Below are 17406 nucleotides of genomic sequence, written 5' to 3'. Positions count from 1 at the left end.
TTAAAATGGACATGTGAGAAGTAAGCGAAGTGTACTGTGGTATCTTGAGGAGATCACTCATTTAATAAAAACACTCACTTGACAGTTTCTGACAACGCAATTATTACTGACCCACACACAGACTGAGCCTTGCAGCCACGTGGCTGTGTCTGAGGCACCGAGCACTGCGGCGGGTTATTAAGAAGGAAAACAAACCCCACGGTTCCACAGCGCATTTCCCCCCCAGTGTTGCCCCAAGCATTGTATGGGATCACCCCATAAGTGTTGAGCCCAGAAAACAGGTCTGCTACGAACTTGCAGCTACCCCAGCAAACCAGCACTTGGTTGACAGTAAGAAGAAACTAAAAGAGAAGATTATTAACTAAGTTTCTAACTAGTTATTAAGAGAAAGTAAGGCCAAAGTACAGCTCTTTTCAGTTCACAGCGTTTATCATACTCCTCTAATTACCCATCTTGGGTAATACTGACATTTCTATAAGTTGCATAAGGTACAAATCACCATCACCACAAACACAGCTTTTTCTGGAAAGCAGCCGAAATAATCAAAAGTATTTATCGCAAACCAGCTTCTCCCTTCTACCATTTACAAGGCGGCCAGTAAAAGTAAACACAGGTGAACAGAAAAACATTTGTGAAACACAAACTGGTTTAATTAAAACTGAAAAGGAAAACACGCTGCAGGAATAAAAATGCCAGATACATAGCAATCACTAATTACGAAGCTGTCGATGATCTTGATAAAGCATTTGGGAATTCACGACCAAGCATTCAGCCTTGAATTCCAAGGGAGAGGGAGGGGACAACCATGACCTTCCAAGTCCTTCAGCACCACCGCACAGAAAACTGTACTACTTGATATATTTCTCCATGAACTTTTTGTGAAATTCTGATCGCAGAGTATCATTCACGAATCTTTTGTCCTTTTTTGTTTCGTCTATCCCTTTGGCACAATTCTTGAAGACAACATCATCATCCCATCTGAAAAGAAAAGTTTTTAACTTCAGTAAGCTTGCATGAAAACAAGGTACAATTTACCAAAAAAATTATATATATATATATATATATGAAGTTTGTCTCTCCAATTTAAATGTACTAAGAACAACTAGTATTAGATCTTAATCTTTAAGAAAAAAAGTTCTATTTTTCTAATCCAAGCTATCTTTTAGAATGGATATCAGTAGATTAAAGGTTATTTTATCTCTACAGAAAATAACAACTATTTGAGCAGAGCAAAAAAAAATTTGAATCTAACAGCCCTAATTTTGATAAGCACAACGGTAATTGTAATAGCTGCAAACAAGAACTGTATTCACAAAAAGGCTGTATTTATCAGTTCTAGTTACACTAAAAAACTAGATAAACAAAACCTGCAAGTGAGCTAGATTTTAAAGGGAAGCAAAACATCAAATTTTTGGAGGAACTTTGGTCCTGTTACTTTTTGTATCATTAGGAACGAAGTCAGACAAACACAATTCTCAATCTCTTTTTTTTCTAAACACCAAGTAGCAGGAGGATTTGTTCAGAGAAACACACAAGACAACCACTAGGTGCACCCCTATCCCAGTTCTACATCATGCTGCTGCTCGTGACAAGGTCCAAGGAAGGAAATAAAACCCAAGGGCAGCGATGACATTTTCAGACAACAAGAGGGAGCGAGGGGACGGATGTGATGGTACAGAGGCCACGGTACCTCCTCTTCACTTTGAAGTTTGCTTGAGGCTGTGCTGGGCCAGTGAGGTTCAGCAGTGGGTTACCACTCAGAATGTTCTCCATCCGAATTCTCTCTTCTTCAGCCTTTTGCTCTTGTTCCTGAGAACCAGAAATGGATACGTTACTTTTCTGGGCCGTTCTTCTCAGCCAGTTGGTAGAGACAAACATGATTTAGCTGTGAGCACCCACACAGAGCGAGCTTTAATTCCTAGCTCAGACTTTTAAGAGCGTCTGACACTCACATATGAGTAGAATAAAGATAGAAGCAGAGACACTCTAAAGAGCTTAACATTGCTAATAAACTGTCAATCTCGAAACACTCATAGCTGCTCTACTTGCCTCTAATATTCCAATAAATATTCAGTTAAATTCTAGCTTTACCATTTACATATTTATTATATTAAAAATTGTATACAGATTAAAAGATTTTCTTTATCCTCATGAGAAAAGAGAGCACATTATACAATATTCATAAGGTGGAAGAAACGTTACAGCATGTTGAAACTTCTCTATCTTCAGCAATCTGCTTGGGTTTTACAACTACATCTTCCTTAGGGACCAATTAAAAAGAATATTGAGAAATTTAAGGTGAAACTGAGCAGGGGATGTCATAAGACAATTTAAGATTTCCAATACGAAGGAGCAGAAACAATTTCTTCTACTTGAACTGTCAAAAGCATGTAACTCAAGCCTAAGTGAAGCACTGCACTAAAGGCAACACACAGTAGATTTCACTGCCCACACTTTCCAAGCTGTATTAATAGATTTAGTGACTTAAATGTTCAAAGACTTCAAAATGAATACCTAAGACTCATTTTACATCTACATATTTTTCCACAACTTTTCAAATGTATTACAAGGATTGCTCTTTCATGAAAGTACCAGAAGGAAAAAAAAAAAAAAAAAATTCTTTAATTTGGGTGACTACCTAGGTCTCCCACTCCCTGCATGTTGAAGGATGATCTGAAGACATTCTACTTAAAAAGTGCACTGACGTCCCATTAGCACTGCAGGAGGCTCAAACCATGGCTTTTATAAATGATAGAAACTAAAGACAAAGAGATCACAAGGTTGGGTGTTGGTTGGCTTTTTTTTTTTTTCCGAACTGCAGAAAATTAATGGCTGAGGGCTGCTACAGGATCCCAAAAGAGGAAATGTTTTTCTTGATGATAGCACTTACAAGGTTTAAGTGCTAAACTTGAACACTGATGCTAACCAGAGTTCTCTAGCTTCAAACATTTAATCAATACTAAGTGATATATTACTAAAGCCATCCACAACTTAAAATGTTTTTTAATTGGACTGATCAGGTATGTAGACTACTCCTATAGAAAACCCCAACTCTCTTAAGAACAATACCAACTTAAGATACATATGAATAGTAGACAATTCAGGATCACTGGTAAATATTTTACCTTCCAAAATCTACCCAAGTTTAAGTTATGAAAAAACACCTGCCTTTATACCACTTCTCATAAACAAAATTTACAACCAGCTGCAATTAATTGCTGGTGCTATGGGAAAAGCTCCCCAAAAGGGCATATTGCTGAAGAGCACAGCACAGCCCTGTAATGCCCTTATTAAAACACATGCGTAGGCAAAACCTGCCCTTGCTGCTGTAGCCATGGAGCTTTAACACAAACCGCAGCAGCTAAAAGTTATTAACACAAACAAACTAAAGTTTTGCACTTTCAAACATAGCTCTAAATCCAACGTTTGCATTCCAACTTTGCATTTGTTATTACCACTCCAGTAAATAAGGAAACAGAGCAAAGATATTTGATAAGGAACAGCAGTTTCCCCATATTAAAATACAAATTCAAATTATACATTTCTTTCCTCTGTGGACTACCCACAAGAAATGCACGCAGCGTCTGTACAATGTGCCAACCTCTGATTTACTGTCTTCTTTCCCCATAATGTGGAGGAGCCAACAGCAGTGAAATGCCATTAACCACTGTCTGTGCCTTGTTCCACACCAGAACTCGGGCAGCTCTCAGACCACCAGACAGCACATGCATGCAAAGCACTAATTTAAACTAAGCAAAGTCTACAATACTGGTAGAAGCGAAAAAAATAATTCAGTACTGATTTCCAGGTACCTCCCGAGAGGAGATGATTCTGTTTAAGCCCATTAGGCAAATTTACAACAGGATGCAAACACGTGAAGTGTTCTCTGTGTTGTTCAAAATGAGGTGGGCTCTGCCTCATTAAATTTAATCTCTGATCCTCCATTAAAAGTGAGACTTTGGAAAAACAAAAGGTCTGAGATAAATCTTAAAAGCAAACAAGAATGCTACAAACCAAAAACTGATACTGGACTATACTCAAGAGAAGGTAGCCCCAGTAAGAGCATTTTGAGAAATCAATACTCCCCTGTTGCCAAACGCTTCTGCAGAGAGAACTTCTTCCAGGCTCTAGATATGCAAACAGACAGGGCAGTTTTCCATTTCAGAGCTGAACTCCAGGGGAACTCTCCTCAGGGCGGCACACGGAGTGTGGCACAGTCTCACCCTCACATTTCTGAGACACCAACCTCGGCCGTGATCCAAAGGTACTGAACCCGTGCACCACGCACCACTCTCTCTGGGGCACACACAAATATCTTACACTGCTTTTTTTATGATGCTTGAAAATCCATCCACACACCACAAATACCAAACCACAATGCACACCACACACAGTGTTTATTTGATGGTCAGAAGTCCACTGGAACCAGTCAGCAGCTTTTTTGGGGGGAGAATTACAGTTCTTCCCTCTCTTCCTCTGTTTCAGATTTAATCTCAACAGCTCCTGAAGAGCTGATTGTTCCAGCATCCTCTGCCATGGACGAAGAGAAGCTAAAAGCACTCAGTCACACAAATCACTAGAAGATACAGTCAATATTAAGAATCATTAAAAAAAATATACATACGGTAGAAACTACTCCAGTGTTCTTATTACACACAGATGCACGTTTAATTAGTCTATGATAAGATTTGAAAAAGGCATGTGAGGCATCATCCTAACTTTTATCTGCTTTACATTACCCATGTAATAACCTTCAGCCTCAATTAGCCTGACAGTTCACTTTCACTTTCTCAAAACAAAAGTGGTATCAGACCGAAGTGTCAAAATACAGTGATAGGAAAACAAAAAAGGAAATCAAAATTGAAATAACATTTTTAAGATGCATTACACTACAAGCAGTAGTGTAAGACTAAGAGCAGAATTTAGCTCCAGATTAAGACATCTACATCTAGATATTTGCCTGTAGGCATCTGAGCTCGCATCCCAGAAGAGATACACAGAATACAAGAGTCAGGATGGCTCTTCTGCTCACACTGAATTACACCCACGGGAGACCAACCATGCTCCAGGCTCTGGTGACTGCACCTCCCCTGCACTACCGTGGAAGCTGGGATACAAAACTCGTACATTGACCCCAACAACTTGGCATTTCAAGCTCAACTGAATTCTGTTTACTTTTTTTTTTTTTTAATTGCCAACAAAGAGCTACACTGACACGAGTCAACTACAATTCCAGAGGACTGGAGTGTAACAAAAATTGCACTGTAACGGAAAGAAATGGTGGGGGCAATCTTGCAAATTTCAAATGATTAGATTTTACTTTTGCACCTATTAAATTATTAACACCAATTATGAACACAACGCAAACAGAAGCTGTCAAATATTCTTTTATAGTGACAACAGTTACAGAAAACATCCATGAATCTTATTTTGAAAGCTTGATTTTCCCTATGGCCTGCCAGAGATGCTGCAGAGCCCCTGGGCCCTCGTGCGGCCGCTGGCTGTTTCCCAGCTCTGTCCCCAAACACAACTCTGCTGCCTTTCAGACCCGCACAGGCAGCACAACCAGAAGTAGTAACAAACTGAATAAGCTTATCTTTAATGACAAAGATCAACAGATTAGAGTCTGAAAGCAAAAACGGAACAGATCTGTTCTGGCACTGCCAGTTTTAGTCCCTTTAGAAAGAAGGCCTGGCACGCGTTGTAATTTATTTATGGAATACAGTTGCTCAAAGCTGTTCTAGGTTGGATGACATTTCAACATATTTGCTACAGGTTTCAGGAAGCAAGCTAATTCTGAAGACCAGTCTTGAAGGTTTTTTTCTGTTATTTAGCTTCACTAAAACCTCCCAAAGGAAGTATTAAAGACTATAAAACAAAAGGCAATTAGTACACTGAGTTTTCCAGCTTAGAGTCACGACAAGGAGGAAATACCAGGTGTAACTCACAGTGCTGTAACACTGACGTTTACACTTAAGCTAAGTTATACATTTTGGCCAGAGCTGTGGAATCCCTCATCTCCAGCCAAATGAGGTTTTCATTATGGCTCAGAATTTTCCACATAAATCTTCCATTGCCCACTCCTCCACAGAAAGCCGGGACGCTGCAGGCAATGGAGCATGGGTTGTATCAAACCAAACAGACCAGACAGAGCCTTCAGAGCTGTCTGAGCTTCACACCTCTGAGGCACCATCAAGCACAGCTGTTCACAAAATGAGCATCTCGGGTTGCTCCAAAGCTTACATTGTTCTTTTGTGTGGTGGAACAAAGGCTTATTAAGCTCAAACACTATGGATACAACAAACCCACAACAGAAGAAAAGCCTAAGGGGGAAAATAACTATTTCTCTATTCACTCCACCTTTCCTAAAATAACGCCTCTTTGCCTGCCCTTCCTTCTCCTAAGCCATTTTAGCAAAAAAAAAACCAAAACCCCACAACCAACTACAGATTGTTCCATCACTACAGACAGCAGTGTTGTGCTCGTAACGGAATCACAGAATGATATGGGGTTGGAGATCATCTAGTCCAACCCCCTGCTAAAGCAGGTCCACCTAGAGCAGGTCGCACAGGAACTTGTCCAGGTGGGCTTTGAACATCTCCAGAGATGGAGCTGCCCCCACCTCTGTGGGCAGCCTGTTCCAGTGCTCTGTGGCAGCGTTGAATGGCAGCACATTGCACCAACTATCTGCAGTGATGAATCACAAGTCAACCACGTTGTAACTGCTGTGTTAGAGGCTGAGGCAACAGACCAGGAATATTATGGTGTGTGGAAAAAGAGTGGACTGGCAGAGGGAGTCCCATACCCCGAAGAAGCAGATGGGAGACGCTGCTACATGGACTAGATCTCAAAACAAGCCTCCACCACACAACTGAACTCACCACGTGGCATCACAGCTGGGGGAAAAAAAGAAGCGGACAAAACTATATTAACCTTAACTAAACAATAATTCGTTATCTTCCTGTAAGAATAACAGTCCCTTGGCATATTTGTTTCTGACCGCAGAGGAAAGAAAAACAGTATTGTTACCATGGTTATTTTTTTTTTTTAGTATAGTTCCTACCCTTAGCACAGAGCAAGATTACTTTTACAGAAAGTGCTGAAATTCCTGAAATGACTCCATTGTCTTAAAGTTATCCTACTCAGTTCTTATAAGTGTTGAGCAGCTGAAGAAAAACCTGAAACGCTCACATTTCATTGAATGCTGAAAAAAACGATCACAAAGCCTAATTTAAATGCTAATTTTTGAATGACAAACTATGACAGGACTGCCTTTAACAGCAGGGAACAAAACTTAAAAATGCAGAGATCCACCCCAGTTATTTGATCCTATGCAAATTACTAACTCTGTGCAACACAGCGATTCAATTGATTGAAACTTCAAAACCTAAGAACACAGAGTAAACACAACTGCAGTGTCTATACGCAGATTTGTTGTCATTATACCCAAAAACTTTAAGTCTGTTCTCAGATAAGCATAAAATGACTGGATTTTAAAATAGCTTTGCTGGAACTGCGTGTGTACAGTCAGCTGCTCACTGGTTTGAGGTTTGTTTTTAATTATTTCAATTTACCTTTTAAGGAAGTGCTTGAAAATTGAAAATCAAGAGCATCGTAATGCTGAGTTTGGAACACTGAAATGTTTCCATGAAACCTATCTGTGGATAGTTCCCATAGATGGCAGACTTAGAGCTTAGTTTCAGACAGACCCAGAATTATTCCACAGAAATGGCTTTCAAAACTTAAATTTCCTGGTCAGCTTAGTGTCTACTAGAGACAACCTGAGAGATTAAAATTGTGGAGGGTGTGAAAAAAGTCAGGACTCCCCCTGTGCTCAATCAGCGTTTAGAAACATTTGTAGTGTTCATTCAATGTTTCTACAGAACCCAAGGGAATTTTAGCATTTTGAGAAGTTAACAAGCTTTGACAGCAATTTCTTATTTGGTTGACAAACTACTTGCTGCACAGATTAAAGGGAAGTATCAGTGTGAAGGAAGTTAGAACCTCTTAATACTAATATTTGTCAATAGTAGATTTAGAGGATTTCTATGGAAATTGGTATTATCACATAAGGGGAGTTACAGAGAGCACAATGATTTGAAAAAAAAACCCCAGATTCTCATCTTTTAACTGCTGTCTCACTAGAGATTCATTTAAAAAATGAATTTTAAAAAGAGGAGTCTTCCTTTCACAGCAACGTGAATACATCAAAGCGATGAGTGAAAACAGTTAACAAAAATACATGAAGTCTCAGAAATAATTGGACTAGCATTTTAATAAATCAAAGTAACTAAAGTATCGGGGGAAAAAAATTACATACGGCACACATTTGGGATATATTACTGTATTTTACCCACTTCATCTGGTTAAAACCCTGGTATGTTTCAAGAAGACAGAGAGACATGTTCATCTGTCTGTGTAACAACAAAGATATTTAAGAAGAAAAGCCAGGAGGCAGAAGAAGAAACTGCAGTTTCCCTTCGCCTTGCCTCTGGCTCACCCCTGCTCACCAGGATGGACAGCAGCGTTTCAGCAGATAAACTGTCCCTGGATGTGGATTAGGACTAATAGCGACTACACAACTTAGATTTTACATGAGATGTTATCCTGAAGTCAGCTGGATAACTAATAAAAGGTTACTTACAAAATTTGGTTGAAACTGTGGTTTGCAATACACATTAATATGAAATCCCGCATATCTGAAGGGAAAAAGTACTTATATAAAATGGCTACAAAATGGTTTGCCAGTAACATCTTATTTCAAAGCCATGGAAAACAAGGCATAATCTAAACAGATTCCACCCCTAAAGCTAATATACATAAGTGTTCTTTCCTAAGGAGACCCTTCCTCCCAAAGACTTTTTCCAAGATTGTGCCCCACCTTGGTTTTTACTTTTTCCATCAGTATAGTCTTAGTTTCCTACTCTCAAAAAAACCCAAGAAAATAAAATTCGAAGTACCTGTAGAGCACCCACTATCTACTGAAGATCCATGAAAGTAAAAAATAGTACCAGTTAAGAGATAGCAAAAGAGATATACTAAACACTTCATAGCTTTTAGCACCCTCTAGTGACAAAATAAGAATTTCATAGAGATTTTAACATTCCTGCTTCCTTCACAGCAACAGAAAAGCAACCGCTTGGTTGCCTGTGCTGCAATTTACTACCCTTGTTTTCCTAATGAGTTTTCTACACTGAAATGTGACAGTGTAACTATACATGTGCTGTTTAATCTAGATGTACAATTTCAACTATCAGGCAACGTGAAAAATCCACACAGATCTAAGCTTTCATTTTAAGCACTGTACAAGAACTCTTTCCTACACATCACTACACTTAATTTGTAGTTTAGTACATTTCACACAGGAATACATGGAAGAATTGTTGCCAGCGTTTTTCACCACGTTATTCCTGCAGAACACAATTTCATTCCTGTGTGATGTGCTTCAAATGTCTAGATAAAGACACGAGACACTTTCAGATGCACTTTAATGTAAAAAAACCACTCATAGGCCAGATGGAGAATCAAGTAGCAACAGTCTTCTACAGCAAAATTTCACAGCACGGTACAGCTTTTAGCTTTCCAAAGTACTTAACTCCAAAATCACAGAGCTCACTGGTTTTACAGGCCTTGTTGATTCTAAAGAGAAACTTCTATACCGTTACCCTAGAGTGGTCAAGCACTACAGCATTTACAGCATCATTCTCTCCTAGCTGTTCTGTCTGCCAGACACTCCGCCCTGTTCACTGCCAGCTGACTCTACTGGAGAGCGTTTGTGAAACACATGAAACTGTAAGGATGCTTGTTAAGCTCTGATAATGTTATTCGTAGAGCAGAGGCATCACAACATTTAGCTGTCAAAGCAGTAAAGACAAGGATCAGCATTTAATATCTTTATTTCGTGTGTTCTAAAACCACCTTATACAAAGATGACAAGGCTGGATTTTTTTGTGCTTGCTTTTTTTTTTTTTTACACTAATGTAGAAACTATGTATAACAACACACAAAAGTACTCAAACTGAAGTATGAAACATTTTTCAAAAGCACTAAAATGATTTAAGCCCTACTTAAAAAAAGAAAGTGCTTACTAAAAGCAGAATAAGGAATGCCAGCACTTCCCTTGCACCACCAGAGGTGGAATGATTCAGTAACGCAGACGAAATACCTGGACTCCAAACCCTGTTGCAACACAATGTTAGAGCCAGTATGGTTCATCCTAAATCCTGATCAGTTTGACAACAGACTATTCCCAAAAACAGTCCCCAGAAGAAGTCCATTCACCAACCAGTGACTTAACTAACACGCTCCTCCCCAATAATCTCTCTTACACCAAGGAGGTGTAGGAGCCAACGACACAGGATTTTATCCCACTCACAGGAAAAGTCTCTACAGGGACTTCCCTCCTTTTTCAAGGGCAGAACATGGTGTTTCTGTTTGGCGATAGAGAGATTATAGGGATATACAATGGCTACAAGAAGAACAAATCCATCAGACTCTACTTGAGAAGAGTTTTGAAGGGCACGCTACTTCGTTTACCAGTTCTCACTCATCCTAAGTGCTTTAGGCACACTGGTTTTAATAAACACCAGTTTGCAATAATAAAAGATGATGGTGAGATTTTACCTTTCGAGCCTGTTCCTCAGCTCGTTCTTTCTTGATTTTTTCCAGCTCAGCCAGAAGAGCTGCAGTGTCATCATCATCACTGTCTTCCAAGTCATCATCTTCATCATCTTCCTAACAGCAACAAATGGAAACAAAACACAGTTTATCCATTTCATTTAATAAAAACAGTCCTGGTCTGCTCACCTAAAGCTCCAATTTACCGCTGGCTGATTTTGTACTTGGGTGCTTGTATCAGCAGCAAATACAATACAAATGGTTTATTTGCTGTTGTACAGTAAAGTTGAGACAAAATCATGTTTTTGCTTTTTTGGATGCCTGCAATTAATTTTTTATAATTCAAATTATAATTAAAATGCTGTGTAGCTGACACATACTAGAGAATGACTGTCCTCAGTCCCTCTCCAACCATTGTAACATAAGTGATTATACCTGTGTGCCTGAATACCCCATCCAATATTGTTGGGACCAAATATAAGAGGATTATAAAGCCCTTAGATTACTGTCAAGCCTCAGACCTAACTCCTAGACATTGGCATGAGGAGTCAAGAGGAAGAATCCACTGCTCATGCAATGGGCATTCTAGGGGAATTCTAACCCAGTGGTTGACCGAGTCTAAAAAGTCACTTATTCCCAATACTTTAAGTGGTATTTTCAGTTCCCTATTTTTTTTGTGAGCTTTTCAAGAATACCATCACAGCGGACCAGAATCCTCTGAACTTCCACCACAGCAGAGTAACTGTAAAAGGAAGATTTGCTGGAACCTGTCTTAAATCTTTAGCAAGTATGCATTTATTAACACCAAAATCCCGAAGGCAGGACAGTGAAAGGAAATAAGAGAGAAAAGAGATACATACATCAGTCAGTGGATCATCAGCATCAAGATTTGCTGCAGGAATCTGGTCTAGGCGAGGCTTCTTAGACACAGAAGATGATGTTGTGTGTTCTATGGCATAAGATTTTAATAAGAAAAAAAAAAGATAATTAATAAATCCATTTAACAGCATCTAATGTGAGAAAGCAGAAATCTTCACAAAGATTACATTACAGTAAGAGATATGTACAGCTTATGCTTACTTTTTCCTCCCTTATCAATCTTAATGTCCATGCTAATACTCCCATTTAGGTATCCCTCAAGGGAAGCCACAACATCCCCAAACTTACAATTTGACCTAAAAAAGTTTTTTTGAAGTCATTCTTCAAGAAGAAAGAACAGTGGGAGAAAAATATGTGGAGAAATATCCTTATTCTGTGTATCCAGTTAGAGGGTTCCCATTGGAGACCACCCCAAAGCATTACTGTTGGCTAGTCTGGTTCAAACCACTGTGAACTTGAAAGCCCCACAATACCTCTGCACATTTCACATCTAAACCCTGAAGTACCTAAATTCTGTCAAGTTTAATATTATAATTGAGTATTTCTCAAAAAGCACACCTTGGATTAATTTTAATTATCACTATATCTGAACAGAATCCCAGATTCATTGTTAGGCTGGTGCTGCAACACTAAAGGATGAATCATTCCCCTTCCCGTCTCGCTTGCCCAAGTTCAGAAAAAGCCCTTTATTGGCTGCACATACTTGTTGCCAATTCATTACAATCATATCATACCAACTGGCCTGCATGAGGGCATATGCTTTTCTACTGCCTGGCCCAGATTTTTTGCTAGCATGAAGCCAGCACGAAGCCAGCAGACATTCCCTTGCAGGTCAACAGCTCTGAACTATGAGACCAATACCCTAAGTTCTGCTCTCACGACATGCTGTCTGCAGCCTGAAAACTTCTTACAACATCAAGTTTTGTGTTTCGTGCGAGAGCAATGCCATGCAAAGGGATTAGGGTCTTTTTTTTTTTTTTTTTTTACCTCTGTTTGGTCTGTCTCTATTCTTTTCTCTTGCAGCAACCCGTTCTCTCTCCTCCAGCTCCCTTCTGAAATCACGGTTACGCACCTCTTCAGGAGCATCCTGAGTGGTCTGTCTAAAACAACATGAGAGGAAGGGAAAAAAGCTGAAGTTGACAGTCTGCAGCTGGGAGCAATTTTTTCAAGGAGGCAAATAAATCCTGGGGTGAACAGGTAGGTGTAGAGAATAAGAACTGGGCACCATGTAGACATAAGTTTCCCCATCAACTCCCTTCTCCATATATACTACACACACACACGCTCCTTCCAGTGGCCCTCAAACAAATTAAAAGACCTTACATAAATTCCTACAAAAACAGAGCAACCACATCTACCTCTTGTAGCTATGTCTAAGTCTCCTTTCCCCCAGCAACCCAAGCCCAGTGTCCTAGCAGACATCCACCAGCATTGTAGTCAACTTCCCTCACCATTTTCTCATCCCAAATTGTTCCTGCAAACACAGTCTCTAAGGCTTACAGGTAAGACCAAGACGAGAACATACTTTTTATAAACCTTTTCCCAAATCTTTTCCCCTCCAAGAGACATTGGAGACAATCTCCCATGACCATAAAATAAAAAAAAAAGGTGGGAGAACAGGCAAAACACTAACTTTAGTGAAACATATTGCAAATACATGTTTTTCTAACACATGCTGGCCAAAAGCAACAGACTATTTATATTCGAGTCACAGTAAGTTCCACCTAGAGAGCACTGAGTTTTCTGCGGAAATCTTGAAAAGACCTAATGAATAAAGCCAAGCAGCAATTCCTTTCACCTTTCTGTGAACCCAGTGCTGGAAATAAGAGTGCCTGGAAGAAACCCAGACTTGAGCCATTATAAACACATTGTGTGCACAGCCTGTCTTTATGATGAAGTATTTCATTTGCTTTTGTAATTAAAAACCTGAACTTGGAATCCCTGATATAGCTGCAAAATCCCCCCAAACCCTGTGTCATTCAAGTGACCATGAGTGGAAATGAAACACTGAACTTTTCCTGCAACGATGTGGTCCTGGCAATTTAACAAAGACAACTTTGTATTAGGTATTTGGGAGAAAGAAGACACTTAATGCCCCCTCCGTATCTCTCTCTCACACACATGGAGGTATTTATATTCCTGTACATATTTGTCCCCACACACTTCTTTCAAAGCAACAGACAGGTGTTCCAAACCCCATTTTGTTTAAAGAAAGAAACCACCAGCAATTTTCCCATAACAACAAAATGCATTTGATAGCACTTTTTGTGCTGTTGATTTTGGTATTCTCCAAAACGCTCTGACTTCCTTAACCATATACATTCTTCAAAACCAAAGGGGCAGGAAGGAAGAGCTGAATGGGTAAGCTTCTGCACAAATACATCAGTGACAAAAGTAACCTCACTTTTAGGCTGAGATATTTAATATAAATTTTAAGTATCCGTATCACATTGACTCCAGATTGCATTTAATCTTTCAAAACGATAATGAAGATTTATTATGCATTTCAAACAGAGAGAAATATTCCTAAGATCCCATTATCTTTCTCACTGATTAGAGCAATGTCCTCTCCCAGGACATGCATGAACCACCTGCCGTGTTCAACACCAGCTCTTCCAACACGTACTGCTGCCCGAGTGCTATTCCATGATTTCCCTGCCTCCTCTTAATGTCCTTCCCCAGTGGTCCTGATGTATTTTTCCTGCTTTGAAGATGTGTTCAAATTCACTCCTCTCATGCCATCTTGCTCTGGCAGTGACAGCACCCTCCATGGCTCAGTCAGCTCCTGCTGTTCCCAATGACAACTTTCTTTCCACTCCACTGCCTGAAATGCTTGGTCTCCGAAGCTCACCTTCTTCTGACAATTCACTTCCATAAGCAGTAGTAATAACTACCACTAAAATTAAACCTCTCCAATTACTTGCAATGCATTTGATCTCTTAAGTTTGCTTTTGAGACTTACACTTTCAGCCCACTCCTTCAGCACCACTGCACAATCTCTGGTGTCTGCTCAGTGTCAAGCACATCAACATCTACTGTGAAAAATTGCAGAGTATCACCCATAATGAAAAAATCATTCCCAGCCTGTTTCGAAGTAAGACCAAAAAAACCCAGTACTAACCTGTATTTGATTTTAGTATGAGAAGGAAGGTCTCTGCTGGAATACTGTTTGGATAGCTGACTTAAGTCTCCTTCACCTTTTCCTCTTCCTCCTCTTGCAGGCTCGAACGTTGGCCTTGCTGCTGTCGTCATTTTAAACTACTACGGAATCAAAGACAAAAAAATAGCTGTTACTACAAGTTACAGTGAAAGATGTTCACCTGAAGCTACTTTCTTCCTGGAATTGTAGTGGCAATGTCAAGTCCCACTACACAACACCAGCTATCACTTGCCAAACAATCCTCAAAATGGGAGGAGCTTTTTATTTAAAGACTTGACAGAATCTATTTAGATTTTCAAATGAAAGTCTATTCTAACACAGAATCACATGGGGTTGGAAGGGATCTTTGGAGATCATCTAGTCCAACCCCCCTGCCAAAGCAGGTCCACCTAGAGCAGGTTAACATGTTGGAAAGATGATATGCAGCCTCTAACGGGAATGTGAAGCTATGTTTAAAGTAAATAAAAGCAGCCAGGAGCTGGTCTCCTGTCCATAAGGCAAGTGGTAGAGTCTTGCAAGTAAACCCCTTTCCCTCCTGAAAAATGACAGCCAAAACCAACTGCCTACTGGGAATGACCCCTCTGTTATTCCCCAAATTGTATGTAGGTACCATCACCAGAAACGCTGGCTGACACAGGCCATACCATGCCTAGAACAGTACTGAAAATTAAATACTGATGAAGACCACACAGTTTGCTCCAGCCCTGTTCAGTTCTCTGACACAGCACTGTCATCAATACTGCAGCGCAGCCCTTTGGGACTGACCTGCGCAGAGCTCCAGCTGGCCAGCAAAACCTTCTGAAGGGTTAGGGTTAATGTTTCCCCGGCAGCACAAGACTGACAGCTTTACCCTTGTGTAAACAAAGTGCAATTGAAAAAGTTTAGACAAAGGAAGAAATTTTCACCAGCTCTCAGTTAGAAACTGCATACCACCAGCATGTCCCAAAAATGAAATAGCTGATGTCCAAAATTGCTACAATCAAGTCTTCTGGGGCAAAGAATTAGACTCCAACCAGCCTCAGCCACGCGGACCCCTGTCAGAATGCACTGCGCTCAGGAAGGAGCTGGAGATCCTGCAATCCCAAACCAACACGCCAAGAATTTGTCAACGAACATCAAAAAATCCTGCATGATCAAACAGCGCCATCTTAAACCTGTTATCTGAAACTATGCTCCTTCCTGCCTCACCAAGACACATGTATCCATTAACCACAAACTAAAGATACATAAGACACAGGAGAGAGACGTCTGCAGAGATACATAAAGGTACCAGTCCTACCAACCAGAAGCTTGGATGTTAAAGGACGACAAGAAAACATTTTAAAGCATATTAAAATGCACAGGAAAAAATATATTGTTTTCATATGCTTCTGTGATATCACAAATGAAATCGATCGATTTATGCTCTGCTTGCACTGTTTGTTATTGTTTCACTTTTAATGAGATCACAAAGCATATGATTTCAGTGTTAAAATCATAAAATAGATCGGTTGCTTACAGTAACATCCCACCAGACAGAACACAGTTACTGCCACTGAACTACTACTCAGGAAACAGAGTTAACAGATAGAAACACTTTTAAAAAGAATTAGGACAGTAATTAGCCTTGGCTCAGTGACGGAGGATTGCTGATGCTTTTCAGTGATGCTGTGCAAGTCAGCTGGAGCTCAGCAGGGCATTTCTGCTCTGTCTTGGCATCACCTCTGTCAGACTCATGATCCAAGAACTCCACTTGCTCTCAGAACTCATCTGCGCTAATTATATCTAACAGGGGGAGGGGGATCCATGAATTCAGGTGAAGAACCAGGTCCAATGCAGTTGCGTAGTTTCATGAAGCATTAACAAAATCCCTGGAAACTGTCACTGTGTCTTTCTTAAGCCAATATAAAACTTGGATTCGAGTATCAGGACCCAAATTCAATCTGAAAGCACTCAGGGACTCTCACACCGACCTCCAAGTTTCAGAAACACAGCCCTGGGGCAGCCTTTTTAGCACTACACAAAGACAGGGGTTATTAGCCACGAGAGAGTGACTGGGCTCGGCCTGGAGCTGGGCTCCCCGGCCACGCAGCGCTGCACATCCCCGCTGGACCCCTCCCGATCCCCTCCAGAGGGTAACCCCCGGCCCCGAGCACCGGGCCCGGCCCAGCCAGCACCCGCGGAAACACGGGCCGGGAGCGGGGCTGGAGCTCCGCCGCAGCTCTCCCCTCCCACCAGCCGGCTCCTCACCACCAGAGCTCCGCCGTGGGGCCCGGCCGCCCCCTCACCCTCCATCCGCCCTCCGCTGCTCTCCTCAGAAACGCTCCGCCCCACCTACCCCCAGGCCTCCCTTCGTGCCCCAGCCCCACACAGGGCGCCCTTCGGCACTCCCTGCCCCAGGGCCACCTTTTCTCCCTCAGGGACCCCACCACAGCCCTCCCAGACACCCCCAGCCAGGCCCGTCCATCCGCACCCGGTACTTACACCGCGATCTCCCTCCAACCCTACGCAACCAGGCCCTACGCTGCCGCCATAATTCCGCCAAAAGCCCACAAGCCCCCGCGCGGGGACCGCAGACACAGCGCGGCGGAAGCGGGCGCCAGGGAGGACTTACCATAGAGAGGGCGGGCGGGACTGTCCGCCATGATGGCTACTGAGGCGGAAGCGGGGGCTCTGGCGGCAGTGCTGCCTGCCTAGGGATGGCGGCCTCCTGTCCCACACCGCCCCGTCTCCCCCTCTTCCTCCTCAGACCGGGGCCGGGCGAGCCCAGC

The 17406-nt window shown here is 41.4% G+C and overlaps 1 protein-coding gene across 1 annotated transcript; it reads right to left on the bottom strand.

Moving 5' to 3' along the window:
- Positions 1-410: 410 nt before the first annotated feature.
- CWC15 (CWC15 spliceosome-associated protein) lies at positions 411-17199 on the bottom strand. The gene is made up of 7 exons (XM_014966201.1): positions 17120-17199; positions 14618-14757; positions 12484-12596; positions 11478-11566; positions 10624-10734; positions 1691-1809; positions 411-978 (listed from the first exon to the last, which is right to left on the bottom strand). The coding sequence occupies exons 2-7, from the start codon at positions 14746-14748 to the stop codon at positions 849-851; spliced, it is 693 nt and encodes a 230-aa protein (XP_014821687.1). The 5' UTR covers positions 14749-14757; positions 17120-17199; the 3' UTR covers positions 411-848.
- Between the last annotated feature and the right edge of the window lie 207 nt (positions 17200-17406).

Source organism: Calidris pugnax, unplaced genomic scaffold, assembly GCF_001431845.1.
Source record: "Calidris pugnax isolate Ruff unplaced genomic scaffold, ASM143184v1 scaffold20, whole genome shotgun sequence".
NCBI lineage: Eukaryota > Metazoa > Chordata > Aves > Charadriiformes > Scolopacidae > Calidris > Calidris pugnax.
The sequence above is the reverse complement of the archived record's forward strand: the minus strand, read 5'-3'. Positions and strand labels throughout refer to the sequence as shown.